We start from the raw sequence: 21,662 nt of genomic DNA, 5'->3' as shown, positions 1-21,662 counted from the left end.
TTCTTGGCGATTGTAGAGCTCTGTTTCCTGTCTGTAGATTTCCAAGTCTTCTAGAACTCAATATTACTGTCATCTACTTATCTCTAAACAAACCACGAGGAATATCAATGTTTCTCATCACAAGTAGACAGATGTTACAAGGATACAGGGGGGAAAAAAAAAGCTTTGATCACTTTTTTGAGTTATGCATGTTGTGTGTAGTTGTTGTTTTCTAATGCCAAGCATTTGACAATAAAGTCATTTGACCTCTTGCACTCCAATATTTTTCAAAGATATTATCATGACCAGCCACTGAAGCACAGATTTTGAGGTGTTCCGAATCCATTTCTTGGTTTGAGTTGCACAATGGGCAGTTAGGGGACTGATATATTCCAATTCTATGCAGGTGTTTGGCCAAACAATCATGGCCTGTTGCCAATCTAAATGCAACTACAGACGATTTGCGTGGTAAATCGGGAATTAACTGTGGATTATGATGCAGAGAGTTCCATTTTTTCCCTTGAGATTGTGTTATCAAATTTTGTTTGTTAAAGTCTAAGTATGTAGATTTAATAAATCTTTTCACAGAGCAAAATGTAGATTTAGTAACAGGTCTGTAAGTAGCAGTGCTACCCTTCTTTGCTAAAGCATCAGCATTCTCGTTTCCCAGGATTCCACAATGGTATCCATTGGAATACAATTCTTTTATTGAGTGATATTGAGAGAGCATTTCAGTTATTTCTGCTGTTTGAGATGAAGGTGTGTGTTTAAGACTATTGATAGAATAGCTGTTGTGTCTAGTAGGGTTGCATGTAGTTTAATCCTATGAATGAAACACTGCGACAATATGAAAGTCTTAAGTTGTATGACAGGTTTTAGATTTAGCATATAAGAAAAGAATATGCTAAAGAAAGACTTTAAACTGCTCTCCTGAACAATTTGCTAAAGTGGACAAAGCTCGTTCTTTCCCTTTACCCTTTGTTAATATTTATCTCTTTTTTGCGAATTGAGTTGATATGCCTGTGCCATATGTTACTCAACAATAGTGATTGACAGCGAGTATACTGAAAAGAAAACACACTGTAACCTCTAAGTTGTGTTAATGCTATGTGTGAGCGTGTACATTCGTCCAGCATAGCTTCACTATCAAAGGTTGCCACATTAAGCTTATGAGTGGGTCGAAAATTAATTAGATCGTAGTTGTGTTGTTCATCAAGTTACTATAATCTTCTGGACTCTGGACCTGTCACATGATATACTGTACGTACATTTGTCGCCTTTGTTGTGAGTAGTCACATGTTCGGCAGAGATGGCGATTTTTCAGAGCTGTGTTTTGGAAGCGTGGTCACAGCAGTGGCGGCCAGTGAGGCATTCTGGTGGTGGTGCCAAAAAAAAAAAAAAAGGTTGCATGCAAATCACCCTAGTGAAAGGTGATAATCACAGCTCACGTTTACATTATGTCAAATAAAACACATTAATTAAACCAGCTATTTTACCAGGTGTGCAATTAATAATACATCTAGTAACAGTTACAATAACATTTCCGAAACTAATAACGAAATTTACAAAATATACAGATAATGCAAAACTTTCTCAGTATTGTGAAGTCAAATAAAAATGACTTTTATAACTAGTAAAATTATTGGCAAAAACACACGAGAATAACATTGATATAGATAATAATGAACACGTTTGCTTAAACAGGCCGATGAATCCAAGGCAGCGGCCTGAATAACACATGTTCATGTCCTGCACAGATCTCATGTATTGTTAACAAAAGCATCAATACTAGCAACAATATAGCGATATTTAGTTGCCACGAAATAAAACAAATATTACACAAAATTAACAGTGTTACATAATATGAGAAAAATATTTATCTTTCTAAAAAGAACCATGACTGACTATCTCAATATAGTTAAATGGATAATAATTTACACATTCAAATTCAAGTTGTGTGCAATAGTTTTGAATTGGCAACATTACATTAAGATTTGGCGCGGAACTTTAACTTGTGTTTTCCTGAAAACCTGTGCTTGATGGGCCTAACGTCTCCAACAACCATGCCATCTAGCGAAAATTTTGCATTACTGCGCTCTACCGGGCAGACTGTAAACTACTGAGTCAAATTGAATTCGGCTCAGTGTCTGCCATAAGAAAAGCATATAAACTACATCAGTAGCCTTTTGTACAGTGTTATATGGACGCAGACAGTGCCACATTGAACTGGCTCCAACGTTTGAAGAAACACTGCAAGAGTGCATCCCAATCTGTGCGCGCGCTCGTTCAGATGACATACGAGTAAAATGTGTATAAATAAACTATTACAACTCCTTTTTAGGATATTATTTTTTGTTTCTTTCATTAGTGGTGCCATGGCACTGTGGCACTGCCCCAAAAGCCACCCATGGGTCACAGTCTGAACCAGTGACAACTCTATCACAGGTCTTCAAATCACACCTCGCCGTTACATCACAGTAGACAAATATCAGCGCCCTTGGCATAATTACAACTCACGACAATGGCTTCCACACACTAATCAAGTAGAGTTCCTTACGAGTTGTTGCATAGACTGCACCAGTGATGTCCAACTCAGTCATGTATGGTATTATCCATAATACTGTGTATTGTATTTTTACAAGTAAATTGAATTTTTGCAAAAGTATATACAATTTTTAAACAGAAATAGCAAACCCCTATTTAATATCAATCCCCATTTAAGGTTAATTTTTTTTGTGGCTCCTGAAAAACGTTAATTAGGGATTCTACTGTAATTACTATTCAATACTCGTAATGTCGTAATAATGTTTGATTTGACTTGGAGGATGGAGGCAGCATTTTATACTAAACTTGGCATACATAAAACTGAAATTTCTCTGCTGCGTATTTTGTATCCCAAATAATGCAAATCATGTGTGTCAATATTCACAATAGCAGTAACAGTTAACAACTGTTGTAGGATAGTTCGTTAAAATGTTAAATGTTATGTTTTATTTAACGACGCTCACAACTGCAGAGGTTATATCAGCGTCGCCGGATGTGCCAGAATTTTGTCCCACAGGAGTTCTTTTACATGCCAGTAAATCTACTGACATGAGCCTGTCGCATTTAAGCACACTTAAATGCCATCGACCTGGCCCGGGATCGAACCCGCAACCTTGGGGATAGAAGGCCAGCGCTATACTAACTCGCCAACCAGGTCAACTGGATAGTTCGTCATTGGAGACAATTTCTAATGGATAGTTTGCCATTAGAAACCATTTTAATGGATAGTTTGCCATTAGAAACAATTTTAATGGATAGTTCGCCATTAGAAACAATTTTTAATGGATAGTTCGCCATTAGAAACAATTTTTAATGGATAGTTCGCCATTAGAGACAATTTTAACCATAGCCTATATTTCTCGACAGTACCATTGGTTACAATCCCTTAGGGCAAACTAAGAACTATGCCAGTTTAAATTAATTAATTAATAATAATAATGTTTGAAAGTGAAACACGTAGAATGAGAGATAGTTATTAGCAAATAGGCCTATATGGAATCATTTTCATCATAGGAAGCAAGAAGGAAAATAGTGTAATTACCAAGATCCGGATCATTGGAAATCATCATTTTCCTTTGCTCTTGCTCACTCTCCCAACAGCACTGAATTCACTGCCGAAACAATATATTACTAATGTCCTGTTTGGCGATTGACGCCCTATTTTATACATATGACACGGCATATCACTTTGTTAAAGAAATCAGAAATGTAAAACTGCCACCCTTCAGAACTTGCTTCCCTAGTCCAGGGTCTGCCGTGGCCTATGGGAGAAAACGGCTCTGGTTATGTAATCTATATTGTGAAATATTACATTGTTCCATACCTTGAGGGTAACTTCATATAGAATGACCAAATTTACATGTAAACATGGAGACTTACACCTTGAGGTCCTCGATGCCCTGTTTGCCAGCAAAGCGCTTGCAGACTTCGCATCCGAACCACACAGGCTCCAGTGACTTGATGGACTCCGCAGCTAGCTTCATCAGTAGTTCTACAGGTTGATTATTGTAAATTATTGGCCTCCCATCTACCACATTGCCAAGATAGTCTACTGTGTAGGCCTTGCCGTAACTATTTGTGGGTCGTGGGTCTGTTACCAGACACACCTGACAAATTCGAAAAATAACATATGAGTAAAACAGTCTGTTTATTTCTAAAGTGTCAGAAGATCCAATGTTTTCTTTTAGATCGAAAATTTGATACTGATACAAAGGTAATAAAGCTAGAGTGGGGTTAGGTATTCTTAAGACTTCTACAATGTGTTCGGAAAGTCACTGTGTACTTAGGTAGTACAGATGCGGATTAGGTTGTAAGTTCGAATCAAACTAAGTTTTTGTTCATAGCAGAGGTCTGCATCGGACGTTTTCGCTCGACCGCCAAGTAGTTCATAGCATAATCTGATAGGTAGCACACATGCATGATGGGTAAAATTGTCACAAGCGATAAATCCTCAAACGGTATAAGCCGAGAGTTAGACATTCGTTCTTGTTACAGTGATGAACTGTGTAGTAACATCATAGATGTTTATCATTTCAAAACTTTGCAGTGTTTGACTAACCTCTCCATAGTACAACTACAAAACTTGCTTTAAAATGTGATATAAATGTTGTAGGTAAATGTTTTTTTTTTTTTTTTTTCCTTTTTTTTTCCCCCCACACACAGGAGTGATTTTGTTTCAGCCACATCTGATAGATGTTATTGGATGTAAATGTAATTATTATAAACGGAGAACACAATCACGATAATGCAAGAACTGTATCAAGTTTTCTAATAATAATAATAATAATAATCAGGGAACGGATTTATATGGACTAAAAATATATGAAATATGTAAATATATATGTAGTTATTTTTACCAAAATATGGAATTAAATATGGATTTTTACCAAAATATGGAATTAAATATGGACTTAAAATTATAAAAAAATGACTATGTACGTTAAATATTGGTACATTTTAATCAAACTAAACAAAAAATATAATGGACGTACCTTATCTTCCAATGTAGTTTCAACAAAACACAATTTTTATTGTCTGTTACCATAACAATAGGTTACAAACATTTCTTTCAAGTGCTGAAAAGTGAATCTTCTTCTATTGTCTCTGAGGATAGATTTATACTGACTAAAAGAGCGTTCGACGTCACAAGAAGTAACTGGTACATAATTCAATTTCACAATGTCTGCTGGGGATAAGTCCAAGTTAATCTTCACTGTTGATTCACCACTCATCACAGCAACAACCTTTTGTAGTTCTTCATATCCAGGGTTTTTTGAAAGTACAGTGTCCACCTTAGCTCTTACTGCATCTGCAACTTTACCTCTACCACGATTCAGTTGTTCCACAGTACTATTTATAATTTCAAAACTTTCAGATAGTGAAAGGTGCCTATTTTGGAGACTTTTGAGCGTTTTTATGATGCATGAAAATGTATGCTGAATGTGAGCTAAGTCATTCTTCACACTTATGTCACAGGTAACTGTTTTCGCAGTATCAATTGAGACTGCATCTTCAGAGTCCAATACAAGGAGAACATTGTTAATAGAGTCTATATGTTCGGCATAATATTCAACTGCTTCTAGCCATGTACCCCATCTAGTTAAAATTGGCTTTGGTGGCAATGGAATTTCAGGGTACATTTCTTTCAACACGTTAACTCTACTGGGAGCTTTGAGAAATACTTTTTTCACTGATGAAATCAACAAATCTACTTTAGGGAAATTGTCTCTGACCACTTCTGCCACACGATGAAATGCATGCGCCACACAAGTAAAATGAGTCAATTTAGGATATACAACAGATAATGCTTGTCCAGCTTTGACCATATAAGGGGCAGCATCGCTAATAAAGAATAACACATTATCGTACATAATACCCTTTGGCCACAGGATACCCATAGCTTCGTTGAACAGTTTAACTATAGTTTTGTTATTGCACTTTTCTAGAACATCACAATGTAAAAGAATTCGTTCAGAATATTGTTCACTTAACAAACCGATAACTACATTACCAACAAGTCTACCTTCTTTGTCGGGAGTCTCATCAATGGAAACCCAAATTGAACTATCTTTAATTTCATCTCTTATCTTCTGTATTGTCTCATCGTAGATGGATGGAGCATACGTCTTCCTAAGTGTTGACTCATCCGGGATTGTATGTTGAGTATATTTTTCAAGGAATTCCCTGAAGACCTTATTCTTTAGTTTGTAGAGAGGAATATCAGCAGAGATGAGAGAACGGCACAGGTCGATGTTAAACTCAGATCTTACATTCGATGTTGTTGGTTGTGTTAAAAACAATTGTCTCTGCTTGGAATTTAGTTGTTTGTTGGCCTGATGTTTACTAGTTGTAATGTGTTGTTGCACCAGGAACTTTTGTGTAGATGATACTGCACACTGACACAAATTACAAAATAATATTTTATTGTCAGTTGATAAACCATCTTCTTTAAATTCTGAAATGTAACTTGTTAGTTTTGATTTTAAATTGACTGAATGACGTACTTTTGGCATATTTACCGTCTTTATAGTATGATTTACAAAACTGAACCTATGTGTACTCTGACTGGCATTTAACTGTTGAGCTGCACAACTGAAGTCTGTTAAAAATTTTAAATTAAATTAATACAGTTTTGTAACTTACTTTCCCATTGTTGATAGGACTGCTAATTTTCAAATAACTCTGATGTTAAAGGGATTACTGAACATGTGTTTAAATCTCTATTGTTGAAATGTATTTTTAAAAGTTAATGGAATTTTGTTTTGTTTTATTGTTAAACCTAATATAATATGGACTGTTTTATATGAAATATGGAAAATATATGGAAATTAACGAAAATATGTACTAAACTCTAAAATATGGAAAAATATGGAAAATAAAAGTAGGATTTTTCAACCCTACACATTGTGAAACATAAAGATAATGCAAAATATAAATTATATTAGCTTTATAAGTAAATATGTATTTACATATAAATCCTTTCCCTGATAATAATAATAATAATAATAATAATAATAATAATAATAATAATAATAATAATCTCTAATAATTAGTGTATCAATCTTTGCGTCTGTAACAGTTGTGCAGCATGATTATTCGTTTTATTAGGCCTATATTTTCTGTGATGTTATCTCTGTACTAATATTGTTATTAATCTACTGCTATATCAATAATATTTTGTAAAACGTTTCTACATTGTCGCAGTATATAGGCGGAACACTATGTATGGACCTATCATATTATATGTGGTAAATCAAATATTGAATAATTATTAATTAGCAATAATAACTGTATATCGAAATTTTTCATAGTATTTTATTTATAACTTCATGTTCCTGTTTTGGTACGTTCCATTGACTGTTCCATTAAGCGTTTGCCATAAACGCAGAAAATAAAGCCTTATTTTTACCATGTGAGCAAAACATATGTGTATCTTGTTCGCGTAGGCTTCCGCGGCTGGTGAACATGGTGTGTGGATAAGCTTCAGGGCTTCTACCGCGTTGTCTTGGTGTTATTGGCTGACGTTTCAACCGCTGTGTTGTGGCCATCTTCAGAGCAGTTGTTGGATAAGGAAATAGTCTGTCAGCTCTTATATATATATATATATATATATAGTAGTCTCGATGGGGGGAGTACTTGCTGTGATAGGTCGTAGGTTCTCCTTCTGGCATCTGATTGGTCCTACGTTGTCCAATCCAGTTGAGGTCTGTATGAAGGGGAGTATTCATATTAAATACTGGCCCTCATAAGGTCCGAAAGAGTGACCTTGATACCGTGCCTGATGTCCGGATGAAGGGGGGCACAGCGTACATGTGGAGACCTGGTTTCTATACTTAGGAACGAGAAACCAGGTCTCCACATGTACGCGGCGCCCCCCCCTTCATCCGGACATCGGACAAGGTTCAAGGTCACTCTTTTGGACCTTATGAGGGCCAGTATTTAATATGAATACTCCCCTTCATACAGACCTCAACCGGATTGGACAACGTAGGACCAATCAGATGCCAGAAGGAGAACCTACGACCTATCACAGCAAGTACTCCCCTCATCGAGACTACTATATATATAAGAGCTGGCAGACTATTTCCTTATCCAACAACTGCTCTGAAGATGGCCACAACACAGCGGTCGAAACGTCAGCCAATAACACCAAGACAACGCGGTAGAAGCCCTGAAGCTTATCCACACACCATATGTGTATCTTATATGTCGCCTTCCATACAAGATAAGACATGTCGGTGAAATGACCTTGTACTGTGCTTCTATTTATTACGAGTGTATCACAACCGATCGTATCTCACTCGAGGGTGCGACACTCGACCGAGTTCAAGCGAGCGATTTAACTCCAATGTAGCACTCTGGTTAATAGTAATGCAACATGTATAGGTAGAACTGACTGTTCATTGTTGTGTGACTTTTTCTATTCATTTGTTACAGTATCGCGACATTTAACTGTTTTAGTTCAATTGGTAAACAACTATTGAAAAAGCGATACTAGTGTAGTGTTTAGTTGTTCAATTAAGTTTTTAATTATGGTTCTTTCAATTGAAGACTATTATGGAAGCAGCTGGAAGTGTCCGAGGACAGGAACATAGACAAGACTAATGGAGGAAATACAAAAGAAGACATGATAAGAATGTGCAAAGGAACGAAGCGACTACTAGATATTAATGATTGTGAGGACAGAATAGATAGGGCTTTGGAGAGGTTATTAAATGGTGAAATGGAGAACAGAATAGTGAGGAGAATGGAACTGGCGAGAAAGAAGAGTGCTAAAAAGTGAGTGCAAGAAAGTCAGGGGTGGCAAAAGTGATAGAATAGAAATAGAGAAGAAAGTGTTAAGTGAAGAAGATAGTGTAGTAAGATAGACATATAAACAATGAATAAAAGGAAAATTGAAGTGAAAGATCATCTGAACAAATGTGAAGTGGAAGAGAGAGAAATTGGAAGTGTAATTAAGTGAAAGTGAATTAGATATTTCATGTTTTTCAATGTTGTGGGTTGGGAGTTGTATCAGGGGTACTATAACCATAGGAGTATTATAGAAATAAATTTATGGAAAGAGGTAATGAAAGAGAAAATTTAGGAGTGAAGTGAAGAGAAAAAGTTAAATACGTAAACAAATAGTAGGGAAATAGTAAATGATGTGTTGTAAAATAGAGAAATGGGAAAAGTAAACAATTAATTTCGGAGAAAATAGCTGGAAAATAATGATTAAGAGTAGGTAATTTTTTTTTTTGGCTATTTTGCTTATGGTAAACCTTCATAATATAATAGTAATAATAATAGTACTGTAATAGTAAAATTTAAGTTCTATACTAAAATTTAAATCCACAATTTAAAAGTAATAGAACATCTGAGGTTCTCTATAATAAAATACAAATAAATAGAATAATTAAAGGAAGAAAATCTCATCTAAATAAGAGGACTCGGGGAAGGACACCAGAATACTTGTAGCATTACCACGCTGAATGGCGATACCAATGCACTGACGTAGATATTGACTGCTTCGAGGGTCCCCAGAAAGCTGTACTAAACTTCTGCCTATGGTGGAGATGAGAGCTTTGGCTTCACTACAACATTATCCAAACGTTTCAACCGCAAAAGGGACAAAAATATAATTATCTGCAAGATGTTTATATTTATGGTAATTTGAAAATAGAGAATAAAATAAATAAATAATATAAATTATTAAGGAAGGGAATATGCAATATTAAATAGGAAAGCGAGAAATGGAAGGTAGACAGTCTAGGTATGAGAGAGAGAATAGAATAGATGGGGAAGAATAGATAACAATTGATTTAAAACAGGAATAGGAAGTAATCAGGAAATACTTGGCAAATGAATATATTAATAGAAAAGAGTGGTATGTATTAAAGGGATGGTGGATCAAAAAGCAGAAATGTGAAGGTCCATCATAACTGTGAACTGTAAAGTTGGCTGACAAATATATATATATATATACTGTATATCAATTGAGGACGTGCTTTTCTTGTTGAACACGTCTTCGACAAGGTGATAAATACACAGATTCAGTGCAGGAGACATTTGCTGAAAAATTCCCAGAAACAACTGTACCTCCTTGTCGATCTATTGAGAAATTTCCATCAATTGAAAGACCACTTAAACTATACAAAGAGAAGTGCTGAACGTTTCTACTCTATGCTGTGGACTTTTATCTGTGAGGAGCAGCAACTCTGTAGTGTATTGTAACTACCCATGCATGCTTTGTGACTTAAAAGAAACTGTAATAACTGCGTACAGAAGAAGCATAACACAATCAGATCTGCAGAAAGTGTATTCCAATAAAATTAAGCGGGTTCAGGCTTGTATAGCCACTCACGGATGTCATTTCCGACTTCTGTTATATGTGCACAGTGACTTTCCGAACACCCTGTACAATGTTCAATGTGGTGCGAAATTTTTGGGTCTTGCACCATGTCAGGAATTAAAAAACATGCTACATTTTAAAGTTACATACAACCTCCATCATCAGAGAAAGCAAAGTATGCTCTATCTGTCGAATACCTTTCCAAGATCCATTCTCCAGGATTTGAACTGAAAGATTTGATTCTTCTTAAAGTCTATCACTTTGAACCAGACTTTCGGCTTCACGTCCTTTCAAAAAGACGAGATGCCGGAACGTTTATTGTTCTTAAAAATACATAAAATAAAACTACAACTACAAAAAACTATTGGCTTAATAGTATTTCAAAAGGGAATTTTGCTGCATTTTTATCTACAGCAATCTAACTAGATGTTTTGATTTATCTAGAGAAAATCAAAACTCGAGTGGGATGTAATTGACTATTACATGATTAGAAGAAAGTATAAAAAGATCAGAAGAAATAAAGTACTCTAATACAATAGAATATTAACTGACTTACTACAACTACACTGTCTTGAAAATGTATTATTATACCATCTCAACATTACAAATATTTTGCTAGGCGACTGTAGTGTGTTATGATGAGCTGTTAAAAAAAATTATGGTTTATTTAACGACGCTCGCAACTGCAGAGGTTATATCAGTGTTGTCAGTGTGCCGGAATTTTGTGCTGGAGTTCTTTTCAATGCCAGTAAATCTACTGACATGAGTTTGTCGCATTTAAACACACTTAAATGCCATCGACCTCGGCTGGGATCGAACCTATAACCTCGAGCACAGAAGGTCAGCACTATACCGACTACACTACCCAGCCCGACTGATGAGCTGTTCTCTTGTTACCAGTTGTGCCAACTATACAATCTTCATTGAAATCTATGGAGAAACACTAGTCAAGAAGGCTTTGCTGATTGTTCATTTTTTATTAAAACAGTTACATCCCACTTCAATTATCAATATTATATATTAAACAATCTGTGATATGTGACTATCCATAATCTCATACAGCAGGAGCTGTAACATAACCTAAATAATATAAACAAGATAAATGATAGAAAAGTTTTAATTAAGGATGATGAAATAAACATGAATCATTTTAAAACATACAATTATTGAAAGTACAATGTTGCCAAACAAAGAAACGAATGCTAGGGAGGTGATGAAAACAAACAAATGCTAGGGAAGTGGTAAAAATTGTAGGATAAGCAGCCATGATTGGTTGAAAATGTCGTTTCGTACTGTTTTATTGGTAAAAAGTAGCATGACGTAGTAAAAGTGTAATAGCCATTTTAAAAAATTCATCATCTTAAATCTACATCAACAGCCCTTTGACTTCACTTCTCTTCAGAAAGAAGCCATGCTAGAAATTTTCATAATTTTTAAAATATACATCAACTTAAATATATGACAGGAGTCGTTTGGTTTTACTTTCCTGCAAAAAGAAGACATGCTAGAATAAATGTCCATCAATCTTAAATATACATCAATCTGTCTCAACCAGGATTTGAACCCAGGCCCGTTTCTTAAAGTAGGCATACTAACCATTACTCCACAGTTGTGGACTTCATTGTTTTTAAAAATTAAAATCTACAAAGAGTCCACCAGAAAACAAGTTATACTAAGATTTTTTTGTTTTTAAAATCCTTCACCCTAATTCTATGGTAAGAATCTTTGGATTTTAATTTCTCTCAAAAGAAGACCCTACGAGACTTTCATAGTTTAAAATATACAGACTCTGAATCTAAGAAGACAGTCCCTCCAAAAAGAAGTTACAATAGTATTTTTTTTTTTTTTTAAGTCGTCATCATCACCCTAAATTACGATGAGTCCCTGGACTTTACATCATTTTAAAAGGAAGGCATGCAAGGATTTTTTGTAGTTTTTAAAAATTATCACCCTCAAGTTACTGAGTCCATGGATTTTATTTTCCTTCCATCGGAAGCCCTGCTAAGACTTCAACATTTCCAAAAATTCATCAATCTAGATCTACAAAAAGAAGTTATGCTATGATTCCGTTCTTATTTTTAAAAATCCTTCATCCTAAATCACGAAAAGAGTACTTGGTTTTACTTCCTTTGAAAAGGAAATATTGCTGGAATTTTTTATCACTTTTAAAAATGATCACTCTAAATATACAACCTGAGTCCATGAGTTTTACTTCTTTCAAAAGGAAGCTCTGCCAGAACTTCCACGGTTTTTAAAACTACATCAGTTTAAATCTACGAAAAGAGTCCCTCCAAAAAGAAAACATGTTACAATTTTCATTGTTTTTAAAAGTAATCACTGTAAATCTACGAAAAGAATCCCTTGGCTTTTATTTTCCTTTGAAACGAAGCTATACTCGGATTTTCATCTTTTTTATAAATTGAGTATCTCCATGGAAAAAGTTGGATGTAATACAGTAGCGTGCAAATTAATCCGAACACGACATATTTTTACATTTTCTGTCATTGTTGGCCTCACAGCTGCTCATACCGCTTTAATTGACATCTGTAGTACGTGTAATTCCATTGTTGAAGGTCTGTCGTTATTATTTTTTTTATAATATGAGACATTTTGCCTGTCGTTTTGTATTTATAAGCATTTCAGTTGTGTTGAAGACTTAATACTGCAATCCTGTGTACATTCTGTCGTCTTCACAAATGGATACAACTCCACGAAAATGGTCTAAAATTATAACATTAGCAGAGCATTCTTCTATGACACAGAGGCAAATTGCTGCAGAATGTCACATCGGTTTGGCTACTGTTAATTCGATCATAAAACGATACAGGGAGACTGGATCCATCACACCCCAGAAAAAAGGAAACTGTGGCCGGAAAAGGAAGACTTCACCTGCAGATGATCGTTTAATTGTCAGGAAAAGTAAATTAAATCCTAGACTAACTGCTGTCGACTTAACCCGCGAGTTAATGGCTACCACTGGGGCGAATATTCACGTCACAACAGTGCGGCGTAGGCTTTTGGAAGCTGGACGAAGGGCTCGTAAGCCTATTAAGAAGCAACTGCTAGCCCCTGTTATGTGCAAAAAACGCTTAATGTGGGCAAAATTATATCAACACTGGACAGTGATTTTTTTTTTTTATTTTAGTAGGTTATTTTACGACGCTTTATCAACAGCTTAGGTTATTTAGCGTCTGAATGAGATGAAAATGATAGTGCTGGTGAAATGAGTCCGGGGTCCAGCACCGAAAGTTACCCAGCATTTGCTCATATTGGGTTGAGGGAAAACCCCGGAAAAAACCTCAACCAGGTAACTTGCCCCGACCGGGAATTGAACCCGGGCCACCTGGTTTCACGGCTAGACTTGCTAACCGTTACTCCACAGGTGTGGACCTGGACAGTGAATGACTGGAAGAATGTACATACTTTTTTCTGATGAGTCTCATTTCGAGGTCCACGGCCACCGTGTTTCTTACGTACGGAAAGGATCCGAAAAAGTAACAGCAGCTCATCTCCAACAAGCACCTAAATACCCCCCTAAAGTAATGTTTTGGGATTGTTTTACACATGAAGGGCCTGGAACATTAATACCTATCAAGGGAATGATGAATTCTGACAAATATATTCACTTATTGGAAACCAGAATCGTACCCCAGCTGCAAAAATCATTTCCGGCTGGCAGAGGTGTGTTCCAACAAGACCTGGCACCATGCCATACGTCTCGAAAAACTACAGAATTCTTCAACAAGAAGAATATTCAGGTACTCCCCTGGCCAGGCAACTCACCCGACATCAACCCCATTGAGAACTTGTGGTCAATTTGCAAAAGAAGAATGCAAAAAATGGATTGTTCTACAAAGGAGAAAATGATTTCTGCCCTCATTGGTGTATGGTTTTGCGATGAAGAAATGAAGAATATTTGTGGGAAATTAGTGGAATCCATGCCAAATCGTCTCAGAGCTGTTATTAGGAACAAGGGAGGCCACATAGATTACTGAGATATGTCTTAGATCCTTTTTTATCCCGTTTGAATGTTTTTGCATAAGTAATTACGTTGTTCGGATTAATTTGCACGCTACTGTATGTTGTTCAGGTGTTACATCCAACCTTATTTCACGGAGGTACTCAATTCACATCCTGAATGTACAAATGTACAACCTGAGTCTCTTGGTTTTACTTCCCTCCAAATAGAGGATGTGCTAAGTATATATATATTTTTTTTAACTAATGGCGAGTACTAGACCCCATATGAAGAAGCTAGTTGTGCAGACCAATTTACCCACACAGTCACTAATCAGGGTGTGCCATAGGAGGCTTGTCTAAGGTTTATGAAATGAGATGATAACTGAGATGTTGAGATGCCACAAGGGAACTAGAGCTCCCAGAGAAAAGCCCTATGTTACCTAGATACAGACTTGCTCAACACAAGTCATAAATGGGAAGTATGCTGGGGATCGAACCCAGGTCTCAGGATTATGAATCCAGAACTCTAGCCACTAGACCACAGTGGTGTTTAGCTGTGCTAAGATATGAAACGTTACTATAATGTATCATCTCATCTATCTATGAAGTCGACCTGGTTGGCGAGTTGGTATAGTGCTGGCCTTCTATGCCCAAGGTTGCAGGTTCGATCCCGGGCCAGGTCGATGGCATTTAAGTGTGCTTAAATGCGACAGGCTCATGTCAGTAGATTTACTGGCATGTAAAAGAACTCCTGCGGGACAAAATTCTGGCACATCCGGCGACGCTGATATAACCTCTGCAGTTGCAAGTGTCGTTAAATAAAACATAACATTTAACATTTATCTATGAAGGATTTATTTCCCTTCAGAAAGAAGTCACACTAATATTTTTATCATTCTTAAAGCTTTACCGCAGTATAGTGTTTTATATGAGAACTCACCTTGTCATCTACGTTATAATATGGTTTCACATATTTTACGTAGAAATCTAGAGGTGTTACTGGTCCAACTGAGTTGAACTGTTTCGTTTTATCGTAGTACTCCCACGAGAACGTCTCTGGAGGAATTCCAAGGCATATTCCAACAATCCGATATACATCTGCCATCTGCTGTTCAATTCGTGATCTAATTTCTCCATCACTTACACCTTCTGAGACCAGATTACGTAGATCTTTGGTATATTCGCGAAGCTGCAACATATATTCATTCATTATGTCTAATAATCAAACAACTGACCGTCAAATTACAGGTATACAGTACAATTTCGATTATCCCATTAATTAGGTTCAGAAAACTGCAAATGTTATGAAATTACGACAACCTATTCATTTAAACCCAGGTTATAGTAATTCTTTCCAAAAATAAAATCTAATAATACATAAACATCTACCTTTAAGTTATAACTTAGAACAGAAGTATGTATTACAAGAAATATCACCCCTTATCATTACCACTTCAAGTTTAATAAAAAAAAAATTAATAAATCCATCACTTTAGACTTAGTTATAAAAACAACTTTCTAGTCTTAAATTGAAAGTAATATGGTAAAATACTTTATGCTCGACCATGCCGAAATGTAGTAATTACACACCTGGTAGCAGTCCTTTAATGCATGTCATTAAAGTACACCTATTCATTAAAGTTCAGGTTTTCGATTATTCTCGGATATGCAATCGAAAGACAACTAGCAAAACATTACGCAGGCTGGAAATCCAATATTGTCGCAGAAGGTTATGTTCTGTTACTATAATAATTAGCGTTAATTGTAAATAATATTCAAATAAATTCAATTTGTCATCTCGTTTTTCAATGTCGAATTCAATTTCAAGGTTATATCTAGTTTAACGTTTATCTTACTCTCGAGATTATATCAAGGTCGTCGACATTCGTTTCGGGGAAAAAATCAATACTTTCGCGTCTGCGCATAGGTCACAATTTACGAGATTGCACACGGTCAGTTCCCTTCCCATTCACATAAGAATAACATGAATAGTTATGAATAATTTCAAGTTAGAAATATGGTCGAGCATAAAAAGTCGTATGAAACTTGCCTATAATGGTAATTAAAACGCTCATATGAAAATTATGAAACTCGCTTGCGCTCGTTTCATAAACATCCTCGCGTCTTAATTACTATCATTATAGGCTCGTTGCATAATGTACTATTAGTTGGCTAGTTTCGACTGTACTGTTAGAGTCGACGGCATCTTGTCTGCTAGAGTTTTCATTGAGAGAGAGTGAGCAAGGAAGCATACAAGAATATCATACTTCACGCGCACATGCAGTATAAATAGGGCTCAAGAGAATTTAAATTCCCAAAAAAATAATAATGACCCTCGTCATTGATTACTGTAAGCATGAGACCAAACGAACCCTCTTTTCTTCACTAGCAATTCTTTGCACGGCTCACAAACCCACACCACATACTTCTGCAGTCATTTCTTGCACATTGGCAATGTTGCAGCCAGCACTGCGATGGCTGGCAGCATTCTGCTCGTCAACGTTTATAAAATAATTATGCATCTTAAACACTATTTCCCACATCTACCTGTGCAGTACTTGTCTTTTTACAGTTTCTCCTTCCATTTATTTATCTTACACACAGTATATGTTAGTTTCACTTATGCAATATATTGAAACACTCACACGTGAAAGCCACTGGCATGGCTCAGTTGGTTAAGGCGCTTGCTGCCGGTCTGAAGTTGCGTTCGGGTGCGGGTTCGACCCCAGCTTGGGCTGATTACTTGGTTGGGTTTTTTACGAGGTTTTCCCCAACTGTAATGTGAATGCAAGGTAATCTATGGCGAATCCTCGGCTCATCACGCCAAATATCATCTTGCTATCACCAATCTCATCGACGCTAAATAACCTAGTAGTTGATACAGCATCGTTAAATAACCAACTAAACTAAACTCACCCGTGTACAAATGAACTCGGGAAGCACTTGTTACAGACTGATCCTGATTGGTCCTACAATACAAGCTTGTGACGTCTCAGGCCAGAAATGCTATGGCGCATATAGCAGCCAACCCCCTTCCAAGCTGCCGTCGACTCTAGTCATAACCAAACCACGCAATATCTCCACATACGCAGAACACAGCACAAACACTAACCATAACTACAGCAACATAGAAACAAACATGCAGATCCTACATATTTAACCGAAAAACCAGAAATTAAATAAGCTAGAACAGTATGAAATACAGACACATCCACAACACATCCTCAATACACAATAAAATTTCAGCACACACATCCTATTTGACTCCATACTATCGAATACAAAATCATCCATCACCACTCAAACAAATTCCGTAACAACCGAAAACAAACATGGACCTCACTCAGGGGCGGCTCGTCCATAAGAGCTGCGGAGCTGCAGCACTCCCTGCTTTGATAGGAAAATAAAAATAATATTTATTTTAATTTGTAGAAGAATTGTTACAGCTTTTATTGGTAAATTGCTTTATATTTCATCTGGCCAGGAATATGTACTATTATCTTATGCATAATCTTTTTGCGCGTTGACTGCATTGGAATTGACACTGCATTCAAAGTCGTCCTGGGATCTGCAGGGTGGTCAGCTCATAGAGAGTGTGTCTTGCATGGTCAGGGAGTAGAGAGGTGAAGGGAAGCAGAGGGAAACTGCCGCTGTTTAAAACCTATATCTCGCTGCAGTGGCTTGCAGAGCCAGGCCACAAGGGATCTTTCCTCTCCTCCCACACCGCTATTGTAATGCTGCATCAAATGGATTCTCTATTCCCTTGAAACTTAATGACAAAATTTTTATTTTCTTTTCACATACTTATTGTTGTAGAATCTTATCGAGTTAATATAACGCAATTAATATTCTCTTTTGCCTTATTATTACGTATATATCCAGCCTCCAGCAGAACCTAATATTTGCCTTAACTCAAAATGATTGCACGAGTAGAATCCTTTTGATATAGCACGTAAAATACGAAAGAGACTTCTTTTCCAGTTTTCCAGTTTTAGAAAATTGTTGACCATCAGTATATCTGAGTGTTGCTTTGGTGTGACGTCTTAATACCGTAACTTAACCAGTGCAAATGTGCAAGCATGAGTGTGTGTGAATTACAGAATATTAATTTTATTTTTCTCAATTTTCCCTTGCGGAGAATATTGATGTAATGAAGTGAAATTAAAGGGTCGTCAGTTACCCGACTTAAATCTTACTTAAGCTTCATCCAGCCGAAATAGTGCATATATGTAAGGAAGTATAACAATGAAATTTACGCTAAGCACTTGTGGTTATGTGGATGTGAACAAAAAAAATCTGTATTTTGTTTTCCTTGCCTCCTCTTCGGTGGTGATACTGCATGGTCTAGGAGTGGTGTGACAGATTTAGGACATTTGCCCCTAAAAAGCAAAATGCATGAATCTTCGCAGTCTCACCTGAAAAATGTTGTTTCATACACAACTCATACTGCTGTGCAATTAAGTGAAACGAACAGAACAAACATTCTCAAACACAATCAAGAAGTGATAAAAAATCGTGAAATTATTTAAAAAAGAAAATTGATTGTATCAAATTTTGTGGCCAATATGAACTTCCCCTTAGGGGATATGATGAAAAAACGATTCGAAGAACCCTGATGTGTTTCGTGGGTTGCTACAATTCGTGAGTAATCTAAACGAGCCTCTCAAAAATCATTTGGAACATGTCACTGTTTAAGGTTATTCTAAGACAATTCAGACTGAAATCGATGGTATTAGTTTTTCTTAGGGATTAGCAAATGGTCCTACAGACATCTCCCAACTAAGTCAGGAAGTTTTGGTTTTTCAATATGTAGTGCATTTATTTTTGTCCTATACTTATTAGTAATGGTATCAAGAAGTGAAATTTGTATGTACCGAAATCTACCGCAGCTCTCCCAATCCACAAATTCACGAGCCGCCACTGACCTCACTAGTGTTGAAGATGATTAACAGCGCAGTCGAAACTAGTCATCTCAGGTAATTTACCATATTAATTTCAATTTTACATTAGAAAGTTGTTTTATAACTAAATCTTAAGTGATATGAAGTGTTAAAGGTGTGTAATCAAGATTTAAAATCCATCACATTTTTCACTGGACTTTAACAGAGAAATTTAATAAATGCTACAAACAGTAACTAATTACAACAATTTTAACAAAAACTCGAAACTGTACAATTAAAAAATCTTACATACAATGGGTTTAGTTGATAATTCAGACTGTCAACAGGGCAAGTATCGTCATTGTCCCATTGTAGCAAAATTAAGAGATTGTATTATAGAATTTTCGGCCTAAAATGGCCATTATCAGAAGCACTCTAATCTCGAAAATCCTGAAGTTCGTCCAGTATCTGGGTGAGTTCATAAATTCAGCAAGAAAGAATCCAATAAATTCAATTGATGTATTATTTATTTAGTGGGTTATTTTTGATGTTGTATCAAATCTCACCTTATTTAGCATCTGAATAAAATGAAGGTAACCACTGGCATGGCTCAGTTGGTTAAGGAGCTTGCCTCCCGGTCTGAAGTTGCGCTCGGGCGAGAGTTCAATCCCCGCTTGGGCTGATTACCTGGTTTGGCTTTTTCCTGAGGTTTTCCCCAACCGTAAGGTCAATGCCAGGTAATCTATGGCGAATCCTCAGCTTCATCTTGCCAAATATCATCTCGCTATCACCAATCTCATTGATGCTAAATAACCTAGTAGTTGATACAGGGTCGTTAAATAACCAACTTAAAAAAATGGTGATAATGCTGGGTGAAATGAGTAGAGTCCAGCACCAATAGTTACCCAGCATTTGCTCATATTGGGTTGAGGGAAAACCCTGGAAAAAACCTTAACCAGGTAACTTTCCCCAACAAGGATTCGAACCCGGGCCACCTGGTTTCACACAAGTATGGACCAATTGATGTATGGTCATGAGGTCAGCAAATAATAAGCTGAATTAGCGTTTTTCGTTTGATTAGCGAGCAATTCGATTGTCTGAAATATAATATTATGACTGTAGTTATAATAATCTTGCTGTAAATTCTATAACTTGACGTATTTTTCTTTATAAAATGCATTATCATCAATAATTTGCCTGAGTCACTATTACTGTTTGACTCTGATGATGAATATATAGCTTATGGCACCAAAATATAATCCATTTTAACCTAACCTCAAATAACTTCATCAAACTATTCATCAAAAACATCGGCCTACAATTTGATGAATCTAAAACCAATTCAATTTACAATGCACTTTCTCTTTGTTTTTGTGAACACTTTGTTGAATATACAATGCAACTGAAGGATCCATCGATGAATTTACGAACTCACCCTCTTGGATGGCTTGAGTGATGCTGCTAAGGAGGGAGCACAATGGGGCTAAGTGCACATACGTTTCTCTCATCCTTGAACCTTCTGCAATCGATCACAACAAATGAAAATACACACACGGACAAATTTATTTATCCAATCATTTCTTCTTACAAGTTAATTTGTCTCCATGTCATAATATGTTTATGTTGATTATTTCTGGATTTCAAACTTAATTTATTATTATTATTATTATTATTATTATTATTATTATTATTATTATTATTATTATTATTATTATTATTATTAAATTTTCATTATTTTAATTTACAACTAAACAATTTTTTTAGTTGGTTATTTAACGATGACGTATCAACTATGAGGTTATTTAGCATCGATGGGGCACCGTTGTGACTGAGAGGTTAGTGAGTCTAACTCCGAACCCAGCGGTCCCAGGTTCGATTCCCGGTCAGGACGAGTTCCCTGGGTGAGGTTTTCTCGGGGTTTTTCCCTCACTCCTATGGATGAATATCAGGTTAACTTTATCAGGTGATTGGAACTCCACTCATCTTCGCTACTTCGCTACTACTACTACTCCCCCCATCATTTTTTCCTCATCATTCTGTTCCTGGTTTTTCAGATCACTCTACAGGCGGCCTCCCAAAGCTGCTGACTCTCTCGACCGGTCCTTGTGGAATGTAGTTAAGTGACGTTGGATGGCTTCTGCAATGGCAACCGAGTTTGACGTACTCGGGGGAGGAGTTTCAACTCGGACCGACAGGGGGGCCTTGGGGAAGTTGCCGAAGCAGGAATGGTATATGGATTCTGTTGGCTGTAGGACCGGTTGTTAAGGGAGTCATGTGGTTAGGGCGGTGCACGTAGGGGATCTGTGGGATGCAACTCTTTTCACATCGAGGGTTAGCGCAATGGATCTCAACAGGTCGCAGTGCTGGGCCATCTGTGCCCCCCTCAGTTAAATTCCATTCCATAGTGTCGATGGGATTGTAATAGCAAGATGGTATTTGGCAAGATGAGACAGGATTCGCGATAATTA

General features: G+C 36.5%; 1 protein-coding gene across 4 annotated transcripts in view; it reads right to left on the bottom strand.

The window, feature by feature from the left end:
- LOC138692225 (bleomycin hydrolase) overlaps positions 1-21,662 on the bottom strand; it is a 48,659-nt gene that overhangs the window by 12,785 nt on the left and 14,212 nt on the right. For all 4 annotated transcript variants that reach the window (XM_069815358.1, XM_069815364.1, XM_069815380.1 and 1 more), the window contains exons 6-7: positions 15,255-15,503; positions 3,904-4,130 (exon numbers count right to left, since the gene is read on the bottom strand). In XM_069815358.1, the coding sequence (XP_069671459.1) occupies positions 3,904-4,130; positions 15,255-15,503 (476 nt within the window). The remainder of the gene's footprint in view (positions 1-3,903; positions 4,131-15,254; positions 15,504-21,662) is intronic.

This window comes from Periplaneta americana, chromosome 2 (assembly GCF_040183065.1).
Source record: "Periplaneta americana isolate PAMFEO1 chromosome 2, P.americana_PAMFEO1_priV1, whole genome shotgun sequence".
In the NCBI taxonomy this organism is placed as follows: domain Eukaryota; kingdom Metazoa; phylum Arthropoda; class Insecta; order Blattodea; family Blattidae; genus Periplaneta; species Periplaneta americana.
This window is presented reverse-complemented; position numbering and strand designations above follow the sequence as displayed.